Source organism: Corvus brachyrhynchos, unplaced genomic scaffold, assembly GCF_000691975.1.
Source record: "Corvus brachyrhynchos isolate BGI_N302 unplaced genomic scaffold, ASM69197v1 scaffold65, whole genome shotgun sequence".
In the NCBI taxonomy this organism is placed as follows: Eukaryota; Metazoa; Chordata; class Aves; order Passeriformes; family Corvidae; genus Corvus; species Corvus brachyrhynchos.
The window spans coordinates 3,214,107-3,231,529 of NW_008238365.1; the positions used below are offsets into that span (position 1 = coordinate 3,214,107).

General features: G+C 43.1%; 1 protein-coding gene across 4 annotated transcripts; it reads right to left on the reverse strand.

Moving 5' to 3' along the window:
- Window positions 1-3,928: 3,928 nt before the first annotated feature.
- CLSPN (claspin) lies at window positions 3,929-17,347 on the reverse strand. Of its 4 annotated transcripts, none has more exons than XM_017736279.1 (25): window positions 17,196-17,347; window positions 16,846-16,975; window positions 15,885-16,348; window positions 15,400-15,564; window positions 14,711-14,800; window positions 14,428-14,500; window positions 14,063-14,171; window positions 12,965-13,521; window positions 12,317-12,508; window positions 11,690-11,880; window positions 11,115-11,317; window positions 10,880-10,944; window positions 10,277-10,482; window positions 9,530-9,690; window positions 9,207-9,433; window positions 8,898-9,012; window positions 8,141-8,222; window positions 7,739-7,833; window positions 6,979-7,143; window positions 6,764-6,885; window positions 6,383-6,510; window positions 5,952-6,057; window positions 5,786-5,868; window positions 5,443-5,604; window positions 3,929-5,244 (listed from the first exon to the last, which is right to left on the reverse strand). In XM_017736279.1, the coding sequence occupies exons 1-25, from the start codon at window positions 17,247-17,249 to the stop codon at window positions 5,131-5,133; spliced, it is 4,059 nt and encodes a 1,352-aa protein (XP_017591768.1). In that variant the 5' UTR covers window positions 17,250-17,347; the 3' UTR covers window positions 3,929-5,130. The 4 variants fall into 4 exon arrangements, with proteins under 4 accessions (XP_017591768.1, XP_017591770.1, XP_017591767.1 ...); XM_017736281.1 differs by having other exon boundaries at window positions 8,898-9,009; window positions 15,400-15,567; XM_017736278.1 differs by having other exon boundaries at window positions 15,400-15,567.
- Between the last annotated feature and the right edge of the window lie 76 nt (window positions 17,348-17,423).

Here is a 17,423-nt window from a genome sequence, read left to right on the forward strand (position 1 = left end):
GCGGAGAGTGACTCATTGAGGCAGCTTGAGGCCCCCCAACCCTGCAGCCGGTGGGCTCAGGGTGCCTCAATGAGTCACAGCAATGACCCCTTCCAGCACAGTGCCAGCCTGGTGCTGGGACTGGGAAAAAGCCTGCCCAAGCAGCAGCTCCTGAACTTTACCTTCCCAGGCACTATTAGGCCCCTCTGGCCCATCCAGGCTCACTGAGGAGCAGGAGGGAGGAAGGAAAAGCCATTTTTTTCTCTAATGTGATGATTATTTGGGAAAGGTTGAGGGTTTCCTTCAGGCTTCGTGTAAAGTAGGAATGTGGAAACGCCACCTCTGGATCCTGAGCAGCCAGGAAGGCCGCATTAGAGCCTTGGTGGTTAAGAAATAAATTTTCCTGCACAGAAACGAGTGTCTGTGAAGTGGCAGCTGGAAATTGGGCAGTGCAGGAAGATGCTGCAGGGCTGGCCTGTGTCCCCTTCCAGCTGGGACCTCAGGGCTGAGCCTGGCCTGGCACAGCAGCCATGCCAGGATGGAGTGGGACCTCTGGGCTCTGTGCAGCATCCCCAGAGGACAAAGGTGAGGGCTGGGATACCACAGGTGGCTTTTGGGGTGCGAGGACACAGGTGAACGTGGCCCTCGGATACTGATCCCCTGTGGCCACGTGCACAAACACCATCAAATATTGAAAATCAATGGGCCACTGCAAGGGAAGCAGCATAGAGCGTGTTACATGAAAACAGCCCTGAGGAGCAGAGAAAAATATTAGCTAAAAATAAAATTAATCTCTTGCAAAGCTGTAAGATTTGCTGATCCCCCTCCCCCCACACCCTGCAATCTTTTATGTCGTTTTCTTTAATTACAGCTGGTTTAGATCTCTGCTGCCTGGAGAAGCAGAGCTGGAGTCAGCCCTAAACTGGGCTTCTGGATGATACAAGAGAAAATAACAACCCCCAAGGACTGAACATCTGTCTGCATGGAGCACGCGCAGCGCTGGAATTAATATTAATGACTAATAGTTAATACAGAATGAAACTTTTGCTTTACAGGTCACCCACTAAACCCTGCAGGGCTCACAGAGCTGTTCACTGTGCCATGAGCTTGTCCAGACTCTGCCCAGCCAGGAGTGCCTCTGGCTGCCGGGGTCCTGCCCTGGGGCACCGGGAAGGGCAGCGACGGGGGCTGCTCCAGGCTCAGCTCTTGGAAATACAGCAGCAATCGAGGTGCCCAACCAATTAGTAACAGAGGGCTCTTGGTTTTACTATATTCCTTCTGTATTTCTGTATTTCTTGAATTATCTGCTCCCTTTTAGCCATCCCTGCTGCTCTCCCTTTCCTGTTTTTCCTCTTCCAACAAGAAAACCCAAAGGAGAAAAAACAGACACCAAAACCATCACCTGCTCCACTCCCAAACCCAAGGAAAACATTTATTTAGGCCCAAAAACCCTCCCCCATCCATGCCTGGGGACGGGATGCACCAGTCAATGAGCAGGCTGAAAGCCAGGGAAGGTAAATAATTGTGACATGGCTGCTCTGGAAGACACCCCTGTGGGTGCCTGGGGGTCTTTTTGTCCTTTAACCCTCACAATGGGTCTGGGACAACTGATTAGAGGCCCAGGACAGATGAGGTGCAGAGCTCACGTGGTGAGTGCTCACCAAACCTGCCCCACGCTGCCTTTCATGTGTCCACTCCAACATAATTTTTCACATGTTGGAAATACAGATGATTTTAGCCTGGGTCCATCTGGTTTCCCAAATAACCTGTCTATTTGATAAATAACATAAATTAAATTAGACAAGACAAACAAATAGTTTTTTTTCTCTCCCCTTTTCAGTCTCTTGGCAAAAAAGGGAAAGAAAACATAATTCAGTGAGTGCCTTGAGCCCTGAGGAGCCGCACGGCGGCGGGAGCTGGGATTATAAACGTGTCTGCAATGTCAACCTTTACCACGCACCCAGGGCTGCTCCTCCCTCTGCTTTTAAGTCCTTTTCAAAAATTTCTTGATTATCATTCGGGTTTCCAAAAGCTCCTGCTCCCTGCAAACTCAGCAGGTAACATTGTGTATCAGCAGCACTGCTCTCATCAAGGCTCCCGTGATGCAGTCAAGCATCAGGAGCTCAGATCCCATAGGCTTTATTCCTCCTGTCCCCTGTGTGGGAAAGGGAAATTGAGGCACAGAGAGGTGTTATTATTAGAGCTGCCCAACTGAGATGAAAATCCAGGCTGCAGCCACTTCTGCACCAAAGTCAAACCCAAACATCACCGATCACAACCCTCAGCTGTAACTGCTCCGAGTTATCCCAAGGCACAGCTAGTAGGGAAAAAAGGGAGGGAAGTGGAAGAAGTAGAATCAGCTTTTCCTTCAGCCCAGGATAGCCCTGCAGACACCATCTCACAGAATCACTGAGGCTGGAAAAGACCTCCAGGCTCATCAAGTCCAACCTTTGACCAGCTTCTGCTCAAGGGGCACAGGACCCCACTCCTCACCACCCTGAGTCATTCCCTCCTTCCCAGCCCACTGTTGGCACTTCCAGCAGTAACAGGGAGGCTTTTTCTCCCCATTAGCACAGCAGCCTCATGTCAGTGCCAGGAGGGGGGAGCTGAATCGATACCTGAAAATGAGAAGGCAAAGCTGAGTTAATGTGCCAGACATGAGCAGGGGGCAGTCCTGGAAAAGCCAGAGCCAGGAGATGGATGGGAACAGGGCAGGACACGGGTGGGAGCACAGGTGAGGGCCAGGCCCAAGCCCCAGCTCTGGGGATAGTCTGGCACATCTCAGCACATGGCTCAACTCTCCTATGCCTCCTACTACTGCTCCCACTCCCTGGCATTGAACATGCTCCCAGGCAAGGAATTTTTGGGGTGCAATGCAGAGCTTCCAGCAGCAACTCACAAACCCTGAACTACTGCAAAGTTGTTGTGGGGGAAATGCAGCCAGAAACCTTCCCAGTCCCTGTATTTCAATTTACAAGCATTTCAGGCTCAACAGTATTTTCCTACCCTTGGCTCTGGAACAAGGAAAATGTATTTTAAAGGGAAAATTCTACAGGGAAAGCAAAATGAAAGCTATAATTATGGCTAGTAGCATGTGCTGAGGAGAAGCCAGGAAACCACCAGAACTCAGCCAACCCTCTAAAGGTGCTCTTCAAGCTACCACTTTCTAATGCAAAAATGTAGCAATTATAGGTCTCTATAAATTTAATCCTTTGCAATGCCAGAGCATGGAAAACTGCAAGAATTTCCCCTGGAGTCAAGACACAGTTTAAGCTTTAATGATTTTGCCTTGCCCCTGTGCCAGAGGAAGCATATTCTCTTGCTGCGCTCTAGTGGCAGAGCAGGAGCAAAATGCAGGAAAAACACCCAAGTTTAGAGCTTGCAATGTTTTTACCCAATAAATCTGTGCTGAATTAGTACAGCTTTCGTATCAGTGAAACACTGATAAAGAATGAAGTGGGTGTTAAGAAATCTTTTAGTTACGTGGTCCTTCAAGAAAAGTCTGATAATGAAGGAGGAAATGTCATTCCTCTTCCTTAAACCTCCCACCTCAAATCCAGGTACAGTAACCATGAGAATTACTGTAATGAACTGAAATAGACACTTCTTAGACAAGGATAAAGGAAGTTTTGTCTAGGAACTAAAAAATCCAGAACTATTTTAGCAGGAAAAAACCATATTCTTCAGGCCAAGAATTTTATGCAAACCCAAGTGGAAGACTTGAGGAGTTGAAAATCCACACTCCAATAAACACAAGGGCTTGTTTTTGTTGTATTCCAGTATTATTGCAGCTGTTCCTAGTGAAGGGCTGAGTTGTGGCTAAAAAAAAAAAAAAAAAAAAGGAAACAAAAAAAAAAAAGACATAGACAGAAATAAAAAATATTGGGGAAAAAAAACCCCAAGACATGTATACAACTGAGTGAAACCCTAGAAATTAATTCCAACTGCCTCCAAAATTAAAACCACATTTTATTGTAAAGTCGCACTTGGATTAGTACCACAATTCTTTATAACATACTGTACAATAAAATATTTTACACACAGCACACCAGGCGTGTGCTCACGATGTTACAAAATTTACAGCTCAGACACTTCTCTGATGGCATTGGCACCGTAAGTATGTGACATCCAGTCCCAGAGATGTTTAGTCTTAGAGCAGAACCCTTTGTCACCATTATCTGCTCTCCAACACGTTCAACATGCGATCAGAAATGTCAGGAATGCTGGATACTCTGGCTCAAGTTTCTCTCACACCATTTAGAATAGTTCTCTATTAATTCCCTCATCCTAGGGCAGCCCTTTCCTTACTGGCTGCTCAGCAATGGATGGTTTTCTCTTGGATGAGTGCAGCTTCAATGAAAACAACAGAATGGATGATTAAAGATAGCCCGAAGCTGGGTAAACCAAACCAACCCCAGCAACTTTCCCCCCACCAATGCAAATAAACCCCCCCAAACCTCCTTTTCCTTTCCCACATGTTACTCACATTCTTCCCTCTGCACAAATACTTTCAACTGCAAGTTTAAGGACATCAACAGTAATAAAAACTTGGAAAGAAGCCCTTCTCATGTTGCCTCAGAAGAGACTGGTACCTTTTCCACAAAGTAAACATTTCAAGGATAAATTAGAGTTTCTTAAAAGGCGAAGCTTAATAAATGCTCAACATCAAAGAAAATAAGACACTGGAGGAAGACACAGCTAAAATTTTGTGTTGCAAGTGTAAACAAGTGTCCTGTCATAGCCACCACTGCTTCATTCTCTCCCACAGCTGTAGAAATCCCTCCTTTTCTGTGCTTTCAGCTACCTGAGGCATTTCTGTGTCACACCTACGGCATTTCCACACCTACGGCATTCCACGTGGAACTGATACCTCTGCAGCACCTCTGAGGACAGCCCACAGTACTGGAAGTTTCCTTAATGCTTGGGAAAGACCAAGTCAGCATTTCATTCCAAACCAGGAATGGATTTTGTGCTCCCATTTGCCACAGAGGACTGAGAAAAAACAGCACAAAACCACTGCCTGGAAATTACTGGAACTTGTGAACAAGGTGGCACCAATTTGTTTCCCTGCCTGGTGATTTCTGGCAGATTGGCAAAATAAACTGCAGCTGGCAAAGAGGAGACACAACCTTTGGCTCCAAACAGGAATATTCAGCTCTCCAAGTACTGGAAAATGCTGCGGCTTTGACTGGTTTCCTCTGAGCTTTCTACCCTGGGCCGCTTTGCCACTGATGTTATCACTGCAGAAGGGCCTCTCTTCTTCACCTAGGGGGAGTCAAATACATTAGAATACACAACATGTCCAAAAAAAAGTTTAAATTCTGAGTTATGAGAGAATTATTTGGTGTGAGAGCACATAGGGAATATTTAAGACAGCAGTACTCTTAACTGCTTGGCAGGGTTCAGTGCCTGTATATTCAAATAATCTCCACAACTGGCAGCACCTGCCACCCAAATCTTTACCTGAGGTTTTGATTTCTCCTTTGCCTCTTCACTCTTCTCTGGGGAAAGTGTATGAAAGACAAAATTCCTTGAATTTCGAGGGGCATTTGGATTAAGATCTGACATTGCTGCCAGTTTCTGAAGAACAGCTTTAGGTCTGTTCAAGAGTGACCCATTTTTTATCTGAAAGGCAAAGAAAAGCTGCATTAAACCACTCTCAGGAACAAGGCAGGTTACTTAGTAAGTTACTCTTGGTAGAAAATCTACTCTCTACTCACATGTAACAACACCACAAACCAGGAGTGCCCAGAATTCCCAACACTGGCTGGGTTGGGGAATGCCCTTTTTGAGGCCTGGTACCCACCTGGATGTCACTGGCAGGTCTGAAGGCTTCAAATGGGTTCCTGGGTAACAGAGCTGTGTCTTGTGCCACCACTGCTGGGCTGGCTGGCAGAGACATGGGGAAAAGGTCAGTTTTGAGCTCTTTCTCTCTCTCCTTTTCTTGTCACTTCAATAAAAATCAAGCTCACCTTTCTTCTGCATGGACTTGGCAGTCACTTTTTTTGCCAGTTTCATGAATTCGTTGTCTCCACCAATTTCTTCCTCTTCCTCCTCCTGCTCTTTATTTTTTTCCTTCTGTAGCAGAGAGAAGACACTTTGTAAAATGGAAAAAATTCATATTACAAATGGACACTTCATTCAGTATTTTAAGTAGAGCCATTCTTTTCCTTATGTAAATTAATTTTTATTTACTTTCTACTATAGGAGACTATAGTAGAAAGTAAATAAATATACTATTGCAATTTCTTAGATAGAACAAGGATGAAGAACTATCAATGAACAGCATCACATTCAGCTGAGAAATCTGACCTAATACTGAAGCTTAGCTTGAGGAGTAAACAATTTCACATCCAGCAATGACACAGAGACTCAGCAAGCCTTTCTGGCAGCTCACCAGTACCTGCTCACGAAGCCACTGCTCTCGCTCAAACCGCTCCTTCCTCCACTTCACTTCTGTCTCATCAAACTCTTCATTCTCCTCATCATTATCTGAATCTCTCTGAAACAAGTCCATCTGTGAAGCAAAATCTAGGCAACAAAACAAGACAGTTAGCTATGAATTTTGAAAACGGAGGCCAGTAAAAAACAACAAAAAAAACCAAGGCCAAAAACCAATCAAACAAACAAGGCAAAAAACCCCCGACCAAACAAAAAACCCAGAATCATCCCCCCAATTTATTCCTGAAATACTTTATTGAGGACCACTAAATGCGCTATTTCACAGACACAAGCTCTGTTTCCAAACTTTCTCCCCCTCTATTAACTCTGGATCATAGGTCACCTATGTTTTTCCATCTGAACCTCCTGGTCCTGCCCGGGCCGTCGCTGTGCAGGTCCCCATCCAGCAGGTACCTCTCCTGGTACAGGCGTAGCTGGCGCTTGTCATCGTCCAGCATCGCCTTCCTGCCAGCACAGGAGACAGGGAGAGGTTAGTCTGGGTTCTACCCCAGAGCCAGGGCCTCACACACCCAAATATCTACTGATAATGTCACTGACATGTGGAATTTCTGTATTTGGTTTCCTAGTTCCACTTCATTTGGGAGCTCCTCATCGATAATCTCTTCTTCATATTCGTTCAGGTCTTCACCATCATACTCATCTTCACTTCCCACATCACTCCCTGACAGCTCTGCCTCCTCTTCCATGAAATCTTGCAGTTTTCTATGAAAGGAAGTTGAAGGAGTTCAGTTTGAGAGCATAGCAGCCACCACACAAATCTTCAGAAAGCAAGATTTATCCTTTGACATAAAATTAACACATTTCCTAAGGATGTATCGTAATTTCTCATTTTTGGAAAGACCAAGCCTTGAGTTCTTGCACACTCACATACACAGCCTGACATCATGTAGCACCCCAAATCATTGTCATCCACCAGATTCCTTGCCAAAGATGATGGCAATAACTGTCAACTCTATGTTTTACTTACTAGAACAAATAAGATCTTAAGACATGAGGAATGACAACAATATTCTTGCATCCCTTTTTTTGGTCAAAAAAATGTTGCACTGCTTTTATTGCAGTTTTTTGATTTCCATCTATAATGAAAATTACAATGGAAATCATCTATAACCCACAAGCAACTCAGTTCAACTCATGCAACGTGACAGCACCAAAGTAAAAAAAGAGAGACATATGAAAAACCAGATCATATAAACATCAGCTAACAATGCTGGAGACGGAACAATTCCAAACTCAATTTCTAGTGCTATTAAAAATCTATTCTCTCTGGTAATTTAAAAAAAAAAAAAAAAATTACAGTTTTTTCTTTGAGCCTGGTCTATGTCTCAGCAGTTCTTCCTCTTCATCACTCACTTCTGCTTCTTCAGCAGCACTATCCTCACCTTTTTCATCCTGCCAAAGAGAAAGTTTTCAGAAATAAGGAATTTCTGAGAGTGGATTGCTTTGTAAGGACAGATTCATCTGTTCTTCAATTAACAACACACTAAAACACCAGGCATATTTCAGAGGATTTGCATTTTTCACTGTACCATTATATTAAGGAGATCTTTTAAATGATCCAAAGTTTGCTCTGAAAAATGTTTCAGTAGCTTGTTATGGGAGTTGTAGTACTTTGCATGGATGTATATATTAAAAACCTAGGAAGATCAATGGAAATATCCATTTTATCCAGCAGCTGCCTGGCTGCATCAGTTCACACCTCTTCACTTGCAAAGGCCTCATCATCTGTTAAAAGCTGAAAACCACCAAGTTCTTCTTGTTCCTCCTCCTCTTCCTCTTCCCTAGGGAAAACATGAATGGGAGAAATGCATTTTCATTTTGCCTCCAGCAAATCAAGGCAAAAAACTGCTGCCAGGCAGTTCCCTGTGAGTGCTCAGAGCTACAATCTCCCAGCAGCATTTAGCCATAAATGCCCCAAAGCCCCGTTAGTGTTGATGTTTTAAGACCTCAGATTTTCACTTGCAGAAACCATAGGAAAAGTACTAATTTCCAGTTCTTCTTCCCCCTCTCAAATTTCTCATGGATTCCCCTAACACTCCCACTTGTTAAGCCTCATTATCCTTTTGTCAGGCAGCCATACACTTTCCCATTTAGTCAATAAAAAACTCCAAGTATCCAACTTTACACTTGGTTACGGCAGTTTGGCAACAGCCCAGAACAGACTCCAGAAGTCCCACTTTTAATCATCTTTTCTCAGTTTAATGGAAGTTCTTCACTGTTTCTTGCACTATCAGTGAAAGACAAAGAATTTCCCTTCACAGTAGCTGTGGGAAACAGTTTATGCTGCCAATTAGAGAGTAATTGTTGAGCAATTTGCAATATCCTCCCCTCCACCTCCAAAACAAAGCACACTTTCACTGACAGCAAATTGATGTCAAACAAGAAAGCACTTTTAAGAGTGAAACAAGACAGTTACCAGAATAAACTTCTGTAAATTTTAGGAGAGCAATGCTAACCTGTCTGTGGGAAAGGAGCCTGAACAGAGCTCCAGAGCCTCTGCCATTGGATCTTCTATGTCACTGTCTTTTTCTGCCTTGGAAGACACCGAAGAAGCCCATGTTGGAGAACCTGCTACAGAAAGCAATAAGATGGCAACTTATTTCTGCTCTTGAAGTGTCAGAGAACATCCTAGAAATAACACTGCACATGCTCCCAACAAAGACAAAATTCCACACGTGGCATTAGTACCCAGACTTGAAGTTACCTCAGCTAAAAACTTCTAAATCAAGTAACCAGCAAAGCTGAAAAGAGAATTCAGGACATACTTTGAGACATGAATTTTCCTGAACAAAGATTGAGCAGTTCCTCCATGTTCTGCTTTTTGGTGCTGCTGGTGTTTGGCACATGCTCAGCTTGGCTGCTGAACTGTCCAGAACACAGGTCCAGTAACTCATCCATGTTGGCATCCATGGCATTCTCATCCATGCTAGCCAGTGGCAGAGGATGCTTTGAGGACTGGTATTTATTCCTGTGTTGTCCAACGTTCAAGAACCTGAAAGAAAGGCTGTAGTTAGAAAAATCGTGCTGGTCTGCACATCCTATTTCTGTTAACAGGCACAAAACACCATCTTTTACACCCATCACTCACCCATCTGCATCGAGCAGCTGGCTCTGCGTGTCATCTTCCAGGGAAAATTGAAACCTTGACTCCCCAGCCCCTGGAAACAACCTCTTGGGCTCAGGAGAGGCATTATACAGGTCCTGGGAATCTTCTATGGGAAGAGAAGGCTCAGAGGTCTTTCCTGAGCTCTAGTCAAGGGAATATAAAAATATTTAAGTTGTTTAGCAAGCCTAAATTTAAATGCAAGGGGCACTGGAACAGACTTCCCAGAGAAGCTGTGGCTGCCCCATCCATGGAAGTGTTCCCAGCTGGGTTGGACGGGGCTTGGAGCAACCTGGGATAGTGGAAGGTGTCCCTGCCCATGGCAGGGGGTGGGACTGGATGGGCTTTGAGGTTCCTTCCAACCCAAACCATGCAAGAGTCAAATTATGTCCATGCTGCTCTAATACCCCACAGGAGTTCACTGACATCATAAGTTGTGTAGCCCATATAAGCATTCTTAAAAACCATATACATGATGCACATATTTTAGATATAATAACCAGATTATAGCATCTTCTCTTTGATGCTTTAGAATATAAATTTTATAATGTCATTTTTATCCATTCCAATGTGGACACAAATCCCAGGGACAGTTTGCTCTCCTGAAATTTTACTGATACCAAAGCATTTGTCTGGTTTGATTTTTTTGATAGATCTGACCATCAGGATAAAATACATTTATTTGCTACCCACTGTGTTAATAAAACACACAACCAGGACTGAGAATCTCACCTTGGAAGCAGAGCTGATAAAGCTTGTTTTGAAGAAACCTGGGGAGGGTGATCTGAACCCTCCTGCTGCAGGTAAGAAGCTCCCTCCCCGCGAGGCCTGTTTGTTACAGGGCTGGTAGGATGGGATCATGGAGCCAATGAACTCAAAGCTGCTGTTGTGGCTGTTCTCCTTTGCCAGTGTTGGCAGAGAAAATGAATCATCATCCTCTGGAAATAAAAAAAATAGTGCTTAACATTTTTTTTGTGTGTGATCCAGTAAAACCTCAATATAACATTTTGCAACACTGATACCTTGCTAAAAATTCTTTTTGTGGTCATGTTGGATTTCCTTCTTCTCACAGGATGCATATTACACTTTTTCACTGAATTTCATCTTACATAATTTCATATTTCTTCCAGTATTATTTTGAACTTTTTTCCCCTCTGGTTTTTTCAAGCCCTCCCATTTTTTTCATCAATCTAAATTTTTAAAATCATACTGTATAACTACACAGGTGATGACATAACAGAAGGACTGAACACCAATCTTAAATAGAAACTTTTACATGTGCTAAGTTAAAAAAAACCAACAAAATAGCTATGTAGGGCAATAATTCTACTTTACCTAACTTGGCAGGTCCTTTGTCTGCCGTTTCTTCCATTTCCAGTTTCTCATCAGGAAGAGAATATCTGCAATTCATTAAATAAAAGGTATTTGCTAATAAATTCAGGATGAGTTCCAAAAAAACCCCAAGGTAACACAAAAATACTTATAAAAGGGACTTTAAATAAAGACACCTACACATGCTGATCAAATTTAAAATTTCTCAGGCACCATTTTTAAGGCTTGGATTATTTACCCCATTTTTGAGGAGCTGTCCTTAAAAAGGATCAATGTAGACTCTGTTGAAGGCTGTTTTAGAACAGAATCACAGTGTTCAGATTTCTCCAGCTTTTCTCCATCGATTGATTCTTTGTCGGTTTCTTTATCACCATCTTCAACATGTTTCTCTTCTGAATCTTCATTATCTTCCTCAGCTTCATCAAGCAGAAATTCTGAATTCTAAAAAACATCCCCAAACACAGCACAGATATAATGATTATTTCCATTGCAAACCTTACCCCAGGTCAGGCACGTGACCTGTTTGGCCCTGCCAGCAATGAGCCAAGGATTTATAAAAAGAGAAAGGGGCATCAGAATCTTTTAAACACTTCTTTTTGGTTTTAATAGTGTTTAGACAAATCAAGAAAATACTCATGAATTCAAGATTAGACAATTCAATCCCTGAATATGTCAACTACAGCAATTTTTTAGCTTCTAGGAAGAATTCTTAGCAATTTCCCTAATTCACAGTGTACAAAAGTCCCATTGCATTGGGGAGAGGAAGTAGAATGGAGAAGCTGATGAGGTTATTGAAAAAGGTTCCATACAGACCTCATGATCACCTTCTTCTTCTTCCTCTTCCTCAGACTCATCTGTCATCTCTTCCTCCTCCTCTTCCTCATCTTCCTCCAGCATTTCCTCATTGTCCAGCTTAAACAGCGCTTGCCGCTTCTGGCGCTCCTCGGTCCTGCGGAGCTTCATGGCCTCCTGGAGCTTGGCCTTCAGGGCCTGGAGCTTTTCACCTGAGCAGGAACAGAATCAGGGAATGGCTGCATTGGAAGGGACCTTAAAGTTCACCCAATTCCACTCCCTGACACGGGCAGGGACACCCTCCACTATCCCAGGTTGCTCCAAGCCCTGTCCAACCTGGACTTGGACACTTCCGGGAATGGGGCAACTACAGCTTCTCATGGAAGCATGAAAAATCCAAGGAACCAAAGTCACAAAGATCTGACTGAGGCTGTCCTACACAGGCCACTTCTATTTAAGTGGTCTACCAAGAATTTTTTTATTAAAACAGGGCTATCCATCAGAGGGAACACACACAGTAATCTCCCAGATGAAGATCCCTTCACCTGTATTTCATAGGGCAGCACTGAGAAATGGAGCATGAGAGAGGAAGATAAAGACAAAAGTGTTTTCCAATTCGATCCTCATCACTTCTTCTCCTCCACCAACCTGGCTTTGTGTGGACAGTTTCCTCCAGGCTCTCTGCAGCCAAAACTGCTGGCACCACATCCGCTCTCAGCTCCTCTTTCCCGTCAGATGTCGTTTCCTTACGGATAATGTTCATGTTTATGGCCCGTTCCGCTTTGGATTTCGACGTCTGGAGAGTGTGCTTCAAGAAACGTGCTTTCAGGGCTTCTAGTTCTTTAAATACATATTAATTAAATTAATATGTAACATGAAAAATGTTAATGTAACAAGTAGAAGCATTGATTGTTAAAAGTTGTAGTAAGAGTAGGTCTTGAGCTGTTTTTCCCCCAAAGATAGTTTAAAAGCTAAATCTTTAATATTAAAATATTTGCAAAACCATTCTATTCAACTAATAATGAACCACCACATAATATTTTTGCTGTAGCTTGTACTTAATTGATATTAGCTAATACTGAATTATTTTACCATTGACTACCATTTATCCACAAGACCTCAGTTCACTTCCAGCCCAGCCTCCCAGCCACCAGGCAATTCTAGATTTCTGTTAACATGACTCAAAGAATCCACACTAGTAAGTGAATGTGCCTGACTCTTATATCACCTAAATATTTCTGAATTTTCCAGCCAAGCTCAGATCAACACTGCTTAGGACTACAACACAAGTGATACCTTTACTTGAATCAGCTTCATCAAGGTTTATGAAGGATTCATTGTCAGAGCAGATTCTTGGCTTGATGGACACATCTATTCCCAGTTCACGAAGTTTATCCAGCTTGGACTTCCTCACTTTTTCAGGCTGTGTCACCAGTCCAGGCCCCACCTGCTGACTGTTTGTTTCACCTTGTACATCTGGGACTGTTTCCCCTCTTTGCATGAGGGCATCTCCACATGCTGGAGGAGTTTCACTCTCTTTTTGCTCGCCACAGTCGGTGCTCAGGCAGTTGGAGAGCAGCTGTTCCTCTGCGTTATCATCAGTTGTTACAGTCTCTGAAACTGCATGAGAATCCTCCCTATCCTGCCTGGGCTGCTCAGCACAGTCCTCTGGCAAGTTCTTCCCTACAGCAGCAAGAGGTTCAGTCACAGAAGCATCAACATCTCTGGCCAGGTTCTTTTCTCGTTCAGCAGCTGCTGATTGATCACCTTCCATTGGCCCATCTTTGCAATCCTTGCTCAAGCTCCCAGTGGCTGCAGATTCTTCATTTAGGGGCAGCTGGTATTTAGAGGACCTAACAAAGGCAAAAAGAAACATATCACCCATGGCTAGTGTGAAAGGGAGATGAGGTTGAGGACAAACTGAGAGGAAGAAACCATTTCCTAATTATTGTCATTGATGTGTAGGAAGAGGTGAAGGACAGAAATCTGGAAAACCGCATCATGAGAACTTAAGGAAGTGTAAAAGCTTTGTACTGGTTACAGTATCACAGTATGAAATTCCTGAGGGATTTTGCGACTACTGTAGCTTCAGTATTTTACTACACATTACTCAGGGAAGAAACAGACCAAGTAAAATGCTGGACTTCACCCTAAATCCCATTAAAATAACTCTGCATCACTAAGTTCCTTCCTCTGAGTTACTCCTGGCCCTGATCACTTCAACAGTAGGACTGTCAGGAGTGCAGCATTGCCTTATGTTAGCAATGACATTCTCCTAATTTCCTACTTTTATGGAATTAAAGGAGCCTGAGAAAGTCTGGTTACCCTCAAAAGAAAAGCTAGAGATGCTTAAAGTTCATGAAAAAATTGTATGAGGAAGGTTTAAGTCCTTACTTCAGCAGGGCCATGGCATTTCCTTGACATGCTGGTCGAGGTCTGCGCTTGTAGAAGTCGTGAACACTTTTGGCCTCAGGCACATGATATGGGAGAGACACGGATGATTCTGCCAGAGCAAGACAGTGAGAGAAGATGTAAAACATCATCTGAAACCTTTATTTGATAACAAGAATCTTTATTTTCATTAGTTACAAAAATAGCTTTAACAGGTCCTTCAACAAAAATGGTCTTGCACCCTTCAACTCTAAATAAGTTATGTTAGGTCAGAGAAGGCTCTAACCTTTTGGGTAAATTCTTTCAATTTCTCCTCTAAGTTTTTGAACAGTTTATACCCCTTAATATACAAAGAATTTAAGTTTTACCTCTAAGAAGTCGTTGGGTCTCACTATGTAGTTGTTTAATGGCTTCTTTACTCAATCTTGCTGCTTTCCGCTCCTTAAGGGGAGAAAAAAAAAGGCTTCTGAAGTCAGGAAACAAAACATAGGGCTCTCTCTCTACTTCTTAAATACCTTTTTCCCTTTCAAACAGAAAGGAGTCAAAATAAAGCATCCAGTTCAAAAAAAACCAAAAACCACACTGTGGATACAAAACCATTTTAGTCACGACAAACAACAATACAGAGCTTTAAAAAGAAGAAGACCTCACCTTCCTTTTTGGTTCCTTCAATACATGCTCCTCATTCTCCTCATCAAATACATGTTTGTAGCCTTCACCCTCAGGAAAACGTTCTTTGTTCTATGGGGCGTAAGAAGAAATTCAACAATTTCTCTCAATACACTGGCACAATCAAAGGCAAGCACATCAAAAATAACTGCACAGAACCATCACTGGTCAGCAAAGCCAGCAAGTGTACTCATAAACCACCACAAACCCCACATAAGGGTTGATTTCCAAAGCTCCAACTCCAGCATTATCTTTTTAATTTGCCAGGACAACATCCCTCCATCAAAAAAAACAGAAGGCTCTTCTCTCCTCTGCCACAGCAGTACAACTCCATTATGGTCAAAGAGAGTTTCAGAACCTGGTCAGGTACAAAGTCTTGCTAAGTTCAGTAATCATAGAATAATTTGGGTTGCAAAAGACCTTAAAGATCATCCAGTCCCACCCCTGCCATGGGCAGGGACACTTTCCACTGTCCCAGGTTGCTTCAAGCCCCACCCAGCCTGGCCTTGGACATTTCCAGGGATGGGACAGCCACAGCTTCTCTGGGCACCCTGTGCCAGGGCCTCCCCACCCTCACAGGGAAGAATTTCTTCCCAGTATCCCATCTAAATCCATTTTCTATCAGTTTGAGAGTACATTTACAATTATTTTGTATCACGGTCAACCATTACCTTGTACTGTTTTATTTTGTTTTTCACAGCTGCTCGTATGGATTCTAGGGACTCTTGGTCCTCAGGGGGCTGACCATTCTCCTCCTCCAAGCCATTATCAAAGAGTTCCTTGTCATCCAGAAGGCATCCACTGTCATTGAAGGGAAACCTCTCACCACCATCCACCTGCTTCCAGAAGGATAAATTATTTGTGTGATTTCTTTCAGAGGGTCCCTTTGGTTCTTTGACACTAATTTAAAATGACATTAAATCATCAAGCATTAGGTTTTGTACTTCCATAAACTGCAAATTAAATGTAATTTAATTTAAATGAATCTGCAGACTTTGCAGGTTAAACGTGTATGGTGTTGCATGGATCCCTGTGGATCCCAAACCTGCTGCAGGAATGTGGACACAACACTGAAGCTTTGGAACAGAATAACCACAAGCAATAATAAGTTGAACTTAGTTGAGAAATTATCTGAGTTTTCTGCCAAAATACCCACCTCTGCCACAGGCTTCTTTTCTTTCCTCAACTGTTTAATGGACTCCATTATTTTCTCCTTCTCCTTCCTTCTTCTGGATTTTCCTACAGCTTCTTTGGCTGGCTCCTCTTCAACATCTGGTTTATGTTTATGTTTTCTGTACTTTTTCCCAGATTTTAGGGGTCTCTCCTCTTCCAGCTCACCCTCAGGCAAGCCAGACATCCTGTTTGTTTCAAGGTTTTCAATCTGCAGCCGGTCACCAGTGTCACTGTCATCACTGTCCAGCAGAGCTGGGCGGATCCGATGGGATTTCTTGTTCTTCTCAGTAGCAATGTTCTCCTTTTCCTCCTCCCCATTTCCCTTGTCGCCACCCAAAGCATCTTCCTGCACAGAGGAGTCTCCATCCTCCCCCTCTTCGCTCTCACTGTCCTGGAGTACGTTCTTGTTTTTTGCTTTTTTACGCACAAAAATCTCTTCCTCTGAATCTGGCAAAAGATATGAAAATAAAACAGGAAAATCCCACGAGTTAATTAACAAACAACCGAATCTACATCTGTTAAATTTCACATATGTCACCATCTACAGCAAATGAGCTTGAACCCAACTTCTCAAAATCCACTTCCCCCCAGAGAACAGCATTTAATTAACCCAAATTGATGTTACAGGTTTTTAACCTTTAAAAAAAAGGGCAAAGCTGAAAATCCTTCACTGGTAGTGTCTTGCCTTGAAAGGGTAATAAAAATCACACCACATAGATTAAACAAAACAGAAAAGAAAGTGAATAAGTCATTAAGACAAGTCCCATTTACTCTTTTTCTTTCTGTAGCTCAAAAAACACTTTTCAGAGGTTTAAAGCTTGCCCACATTCGGAGCAACAGAGTTTAGATTCCTGCAGGTCAAGCAGTGACAACCTCCTAAAAGGTATTTATGAAACGAAAAATGTAGTATTGGAGAAAAACAATTTCATAGAAATGTTACAGACCTCTGTCCTCGAAGGATGCAGTGCCCTTGCCAGGGGGTCCCGGGGAGGCCGTCTCACAGCTGCCCTGGCCACTGTCAGAGTCGCTGTCCAGGGGTTTCTGCAAGTCTGGGTTCAAATCTGCCAGCGGAAGCTACAAAGCAAAATATGATTTTTCCTCCTGGGGTAAATATTGTATCTGTAGTCCTGACTCCTGGCATCCAAATTCATTCCAAAACCTTGGCTAAGCCCTCACACACAATGAGATACACATGCAGTCTCCTTATATTCTAACTATCGGTACTGGTATTTACGTAGTTAGTAATATTCATTATTGATGTTTACCATATTTATCAATACAAATGGATATTCACTTGTGGGGTAGTAATTAAAAGCGAGTTTGCACAGAAGAAGCACAGAATCGACATAAGCTGATGTGATTATATTCGGACTGAACGACTTTTCTCGTTATTGTGTTATTTATTGATTTTTATTCAGACCCGTCAACACGGGCCGAGCAGCCCTCCCAGCACGCACCGCGCCCGCAGAGACTGGCTGAGCGCGGCCTTCCCAGCGCCCCCCGCGGCCCGCCCGGGGCCTGC

What these genes read in the sequence shown, in the direction of transcription:
- CLSPN (XM_017736278.1), bottom strand. Translation starts at nt 17,249, where the DNA reads ATGTCGATTCTGTGCTTCTTCTGTGCAAACTCGCTTTTAATTACTACC. An exon ending in TGAAGCTGATTCAAGTAAAG is followed by an intron (nt 12,509 to 12,964) that starts GTATCACTTGTG and finishes ATGTATTTAAAG; the next exon opens with AACTAGAAGCCCTGAAAGCA. An exon ending in AGCAGTGGCTTCGTGAGCAG is followed by an intron (nt 6,058 to 6,382) that starts GTACTGGTGAGC and finishes TCTCTGCTACAG; the next exon opens with AAGGAAAAAAATAAAGAGCA.